General features: G+C 45.6%; 1 protein-coding gene across 1 annotated transcript; it reads right to left on the bottom strand.

Moving 5' to 3' along the window:
- Window positions 1–3,796: 3,796 nt before the first annotated feature.
- On the bottom strand, window positions 3,797–4,165 carry LOC139354723 (uncharacterized). Its single transcript, XM_070998960.1, has one exon. It carries the CDS (start codon window positions 4,163–4,165, stop codon window positions 3,797–3,799), a length of 369 nt encoding a protein of 122 aa, XP_070855061.1.
- Between the last annotated feature and the right edge of the window lie 2,520 nt (window positions 4,166–6,685).

Genomic DNA, 6,685 nt, shown 5'->3' with positions numbered 1-6,685 from the left:
AGAACGGTAGGTTAAGATTTTGCATTGCCGAGCTGATTTGTCGGTGAGGGTTGTCGTTATTCGGGTTTGGTACGATTCTAAAGCATTTCCTATAAGTTTGTGAGTTCTCCTTTCTGAAATGTTACTAGCTCTCTGTGTGCCTGCAGAACGTAGTGATTGATCGTGTACTAGGTGTAGTATTCGGACGCTCTCTTGAAACTGTGCCTGTTTGTGCATTCGAACAAGCTGCGTTTTGGGCTCTGGGAATGTCTAAATTGGCGTTTTAACATTCGCTTTCAGGATTAGCGATCTGATTAGGTATGCATGGCTGTCGACAATTTGGGCATGTTTCACTTTGCTGTAACCATGCGTGTAGGCAAGCGCGATTGAAACGATGTCCGCAAGTAGTTTCGACATATTCTGTATCAGCACTGGAGTCATTGCAAATAGTGCATTGCAAGGCTCAGTTGGCAATCTCTGATTAATTTCGGGACTTATCCTGACATACATGATTTAGTTTTGATAATCAACAAGTACGGTCGCGATATAATACGATAGTCAAACGATACGGTAGCGATAAAAAAAAATAGTAAATTATTAACTGGTACCTATTCTTTGTTAAATTGATTTCTTTTGTAAAGTTACATCGGCTTTGATCGTTATCTTCTTCTTTTGGGCTTATTGTAATTTAAGACTGATTTGCTTGTTGCACTGAACTTTACAGCCAGAATAATTCTCAATATCTTCTTGCAGCTTGACTGTAAATTATGTTATTAAAATTTAATGAAAGTTATACAGGAAAGAGGTATAACTGAGCTAGCCAACAAATACAGTTCTCAAATTCCCTTTGACTTACTTTTGTGTTGAATTATTCAAGACTACAAAAGGAGGTACTGTTGAACTTTTCCAACCAATACAAGTCTCGACTTCTCTACTCCTGAATTGAACGGGCTCTATTTCTGAAAAGGTTCTTTAATTTATGTACTGATCTGGTTCTGAGATATATCCCAGACACACAGAAATTCCTAGTAGATTATAAAATGACGTTTCTGAAACTAATAAAACATATGGTTTCGGATAACTGTAAAAAATGGAATTTATTGGTTGTTGTTGGTTGTTGGTTGGGAAGCATGGGGTAAACAATATTTCGATTTTCTTGCTTTTGCCTAGTTGTTGTTTAGCCGCTGTAGCGGTAGCTACGTTCGCTGCCGTGGCCCCACATTTGGCGCCATTTATTCTGTGACGAACACGGTGAAGTGGATATTGTTTGGTAGCATAATCTGCCTACGGGATCGCTCAGGGAAGAGACAAGGGGTCGAATACTTCATAAACAGCATCACCGCTACACAACAAAACTAGTAGACAGAGTTGAGGAGGCTTTAGGAAGAAAACAGTCAATCCGAATTAATAGAATTAATATAGGAGAACATATTGATATCATTAAGCCATTTTGTAGAAAATGGAGATGGTAATGTTTTTCGGCTTGGCCCACTCTACCTGTAAGGACATTTTTGTGTTGAACGCCTTTACCCTTTTTAATGAAAGCCGGTTTAACTCAGATGCCCAATTGGGGTTATATCGCAAATTCACAAGACTCACAAAAGGTTCTAATAATTCAGTTAAGTAATTAACACGGTAATTAATTTGAGATGGATTCGTCAGCAAAAAAATTATAGTCTGAATAGGGGGGTTCATATGCCTTCAAACTTTACTTTCGGTTGGATTACACCGTATCGTATATAGGTATCAACGACTGTTGACTGTAGTGGTAGGATGACGTGATATGCGTGGATGAATTAAAGGTTAACGTTGAAGTCTTGGCATGTAGGGTTGTACCAAATTACTACAGGAATTTTCGATTAAATTACTTTAAGTTTATTCCAAAAGTATTTAATGTAATTGACACTAGACGAAACTGAGCAGGTGCGGTTTCCTGAGGCCGTTGATCGCTGATTTTAGAAATATTCCAACGCGGAACAGTTCAACCCTGTTGAAGATGTTGAAGATGCAGAGATGGCTGGTGCAGAGCTGTATACAGCTGTCGCTTGCCTCCTCGCTTGTCAAAGTGAGGTTATGCGCAGCTCGTGCCGATGTAAGGTTATGCTTCAAGAACGTAGCCACTGTGGTTATGTTGCTACCCAATGCGACTCCCTTGGGGTAGGTCAGCGCTCCAGATCAAAAGCTGCCCCAATCACGGACAATTTGCTGATCAAAGCTCTCAGATGTACCTAGGTGGGAAGAGCGAGTTAGGTTGGAACTGAAACTAAGGCACAGGCTTAGCTATATATGTATATCTTAAAATACCTAACCACAGGAAAAAGATGCTTTTGGGCGCAGACCAGTTTTTATACCCGTTATTCGTAAAGTAAGAGGGTATACTAGATTCGTCGGAAAGTACGTAACAGGCGGAAGGAAGCGTTTCCGACCCCATAAAGTATATATATTCTTGATCAGGATCACTAGCCGAGTCGATCTAGCCATGTCCGTCTGTCAGGATGTACGCTGAGATCTCGGAAACTATAAGAGCTAGGCTATTGAGATTTGGCGTGCAGATTCCTGAGCTTCTTATGCAGCGCAAGTCTGTTTCAGCAGAGTGCCACGCCCACTCAAACGCCCACAACCCGCCCAAGACTGTGGCTCCTACAGCATCAATACCTATCGATTGACCCAAAAAAAAGTTTGCTACCGCCGGTAGGTGGAGCATTTTAATCTCGCTTTGCTGCTTGCATATCTCCCTTTAGCTGAGTAACGGGTATGTGATAGTTAAGGTACTCGACTATAGCGTTCTTCCTTGTTTTTGTTGCAATCCCTCGGCTGTCTGAGACCCGCGGTTGCAATGGGCAGTTTCTGCAGCGCAGTTTTCTGAACGCCACTTGGAATCCGCAGGTGGCCGAGATTTGGGTTCGCAAGCTGCAATTAAACAGCCTGCAGAGACCTCGGTCTGGCGCTGCCGGCTTGAATGCTCAAATTTATCGGAACTTTCCAGAACTTGCGCGTGTTGCGAAACTGGTACATACGCGGAGTAATTGGTTGCCTTTACTACAGGACTTTGGGCGCGGTAACTTTTAAGATATTCGCTGTAAACTATGCGTCTGATTACTTGGCTGTACGGATTGTAAAAGATCGCTTTGGTTAAGCGGAAATTTCCTCTTGCCAGTTTACGAGGTTGCCAGATCGACTTTTGATATATATCAATGGTCAGAGTAGCCATAGGTCAAAGGAATTATCGCTGTTACGGCTAACAGCACTCTCCGTTCTGTTATGGGCAAGTCTGGTGTTAACGACTCTTAATTTCAAATTTTGGGACAACGAAATTCATAATAAATTCATCGACTGGCAGCACGGCTAATTTGGCGACGACTCTCTTGTTAAGACCTGTAGCGGCTCGGACCATAGCTACTTTAGCAATATTGTTATCTCCGGGTATTACATCTAAAATGCACCCAAGCTGCCACTTCAAAGGTGGAATATTGTCGTCTTTTAGCAACACGATGCTACCGACCTTGATGTTAGGTGTGTCGAAGCGCCACTTTCTCCTTTCTTGAAGCAAGGAAAAAGTGCTGCTGCATCTTGGTGACCCTTTGCCATCTGCTTAGGCGGGCTTCGGGCTCAGGCACCTCAAGATTTTCAGCGGTTTCTGAAATTGGACAGAGTGGACGGGAGTTAAGGATGGAAGAAATTTTATGTGCAAGAGTTCTCAATTCATCCAGGTCTAAAATGGATGCCCCGACTACTCTGTAGAAGTGAAATATGGCCGACCTAACAGCAGCTTCCCACAAGCCATCGAAGTGTGGGGTACGTGGAGGTATGAATCCCATTAGCGGAGGAGGAGGAGGTATGGAGGTATGAATCTTTCGAAGCGTTTGCTTAAGAATAGTTCCTTTAGCTCGGCTAGTTCGCTTTTAGCGCCGACAAAGTTCGTCGCATTGTCACTCCAGATAGTACGCGGACTGCCTCTTAGGCTGATGAATCTTCTCAGAGCTGCGATGAAAGATTCCGTTGTTTGGTCACGAACGACTTTAAAGTGAGCAGCCTTCATAGAGAAGTATACAAAAACGGCTATGTAGCACTTGCGGGATGCCTTGTTCCGGGTCTCTGTCTTATGATAAAATCGCCCACAATAGTCCACTCCGATGGTTTGAAATGCTGGGTTAGGCTGAACTCGATCCGCTGGCAAGTTGCCCATGACATGCTCTCAAGTCAAAGGACGTTGTTGATAGGTTGGCTCTGCTTTGGAGGGACCGAGTTTCGTACTGCTTTCTTCGTTATGTCACCGTTTCGGAAGGGCCAAGCGGTATACTGGTTGAGTCGCTGCGTCGGCGCTGCGGGAGGCCCGAGCTGCGTACTGCTTGCACCGTTGTGCCGGCGTTGCGGGAGGCCCGAAGGTGGCGCTGCGGGCTTTGTCGTGTCGGCGCTGCGGAAGGGCCGAGTTGTGCGCTGCCTATTCGTCGTAGTGTTCTGGGTCGTTGGAAGGAACGATCTACTTGGATTTCAGGTGGGATTTGGGAGCGTAGTGCATCGTTGGTTTCGATCTGCATGGTGTCCTTAGTTTCTAGCTGTCGTCTATTCCGTGTCGTTTCCGGGACGGATGCCGGAAACGTGACTTCTGGGGGAACTCACTGAGATGGACCTGAATTACGAAAACCGGGTCGGGCTCAGTGATCATGACCGGGCCTGGGATGATTACGGAAACCATACTGGGACGCCGGTGATCCTCACAAGGTCGCAGGGCCGATTTAAAACCGAGCTCTTACGAATCCACCACCACTACCAAGACTATCTACCGGAACACTTACCCGGATATTTTATCTTGTCGATGTTTCCTCGAGGACCGTCGGAACGCAAGTTACTAGCCTGAGGCTGAGCTTCTGTTTATATAGGCGCCGTTTAATGTGACCAGGGTGGCCGATGCTGATAGTCCCGCTTCAATAACAGGCTATCGGTTACGGCTCTGGTGACGACTATCGACTACCGATGTCTCTGCTGACTTAGTGTGACCGGCCTTGGGTGCGCGTTTCGAAAAGTTGTGCGTCTGGAGAATTACCAATTGAAAGACCATTGATTCTTTGGAATGTTTTCCCTGTTTGGTTTTATTGTGTGTATTATACGTGTTTATTGTGTGTGTTTATAGTGTGTGTTTATTGTGTGTGATTATTGTGTGTGTTGATGGTGACGTTGGACCGTCGTCGTGACGCTCACGTAACCCCCTCTCCCTATCCGGATCCTGGTCGTTTGGTTAGTGCTAGTTTGGCTGCAAACCCAATAGCTGCTTTGGATAACGGGTGCTTCCGTTCCCATACGAGGTCTCCTATCTTTGGCTTCCAGTCCCTTTTCCGTAGGTTATACGCCCTGGCTTGATCTTGTGCTGCTTTTCCCATGTTCCGATGTGCCAACTTTCTTGTTTCCATTATCCGTTGCAATCGTGCCTCGATCGTCTCCTTCATTCCGGATCCGGGTGTATAGTATCCGTATAGTATATACGCAGGACTATATCCGGTCGATTCCGACCTGCTGCTGTTGATCGCCATTGATATCTCGGGTAGCCAATTGTCCCACCGCGTGTGGTCCGTTCCAGAGAATTGGGCTATCATTGTTTCGACCGTCCTGTTTGCCCTCTTAGCTGTCAGCTGGTGAACAATTCCCCATTATTGGAGTTGATGCTTTTCTGACGGCTGCTAGCTCTACCCATTTTGAGAAGTTTTCGAATTCAACAAGTAGCATGTTGTTGCCGTGACTAGACCTCGGGCCAACGAAGTCTATGCAGAGGGTGCTATGGTGCTTCTGCTATTTGTGTTAGCATTTTCACCGCCGCCTGTTGTTGCGTGGCTTTGTAACGTTGGCATGTTTCGCAGCGTCGTACGTACTGCTGTATATCCCTGTGCATCCTATGCCAGTAGTATGACGCCATTATCCGGTGCTTAGTTTTCCTGACCCCTAGGTGTCCTGCTGTTACTTCGCTGTGGTTTTCCCTCAGAACTCGTTCCCGCTGGTTTTTTTGTCACGCATAGTTTCCATGGGTGCGTATCCTCGTCCGCGGCTCATGACGGTAGATGTCGATATAGTGTCCCTCCCATTACTGCATAATCCGGCCTTGTTTCTGGACATCTCTCTATCGCCAGGAGTATCTGCTTTATTCAATCGTCTTCCTCGACGTCAGCTCCGTATACTTTTTCCTTAAGTATCAGGGATAATACGTCTGCCACGACGTTAAACTTTACTTTACGATAGCGTATATCGAATGAGTATGGCTGCATGGCCAATGCCCATCTGGCAATCCTTCCTGATGGGCTCTTGTTCGAGTTGAGCCACTTTAGAGCTTGGTGGTTCGTAGTGACGACAAAGTGGTATCCTTCCAAGTACATCCTCATTTTCTGGATGCCCCAGTGGATTGCCAGACACCCTTTTTTGGTGGCCGAGTATTTTTGCTGTCTGTTGACTTGGCATAATAAGGATCGCGGCTATCTTTTCGGAATCGGTGTGTATGCCGCTTGCGCTGACTACTTGACCAAGATATCTTAGCTATTCTGTGAAGAAGTCGCATTTCTGCGTGTTGATCCTTAGGTTTGCCTTGCGAAGTCGTCTCGTTACTTCTTGCAGTTTCTTCAGGTGTTCCCTTTTTGTGCGATGACTGAGTCCAAGGCTCTTTGGAAAGTGGCTGGGGCTGTGTGTAATCTGAACCGCCACAACAACATAAAACAGAAATAAA

Source organism: Drosophila suzukii, unplaced genomic scaffold, assembly GCF_043229965.1.
Source record: "Drosophila suzukii unplaced genomic scaffold, CBGP_Dsuzu_IsoJpt1.0 scf_17, whole genome shotgun sequence".
NCBI lineage: Eukaryota > Metazoa > Arthropoda > Insecta > Diptera > Drosophilidae > Drosophila > Drosophila suzukii.
The sequence above is the reverse complement of the archived record's forward strand: the minus strand, read 5'-3'. Positions and strand labels throughout refer to the sequence as shown.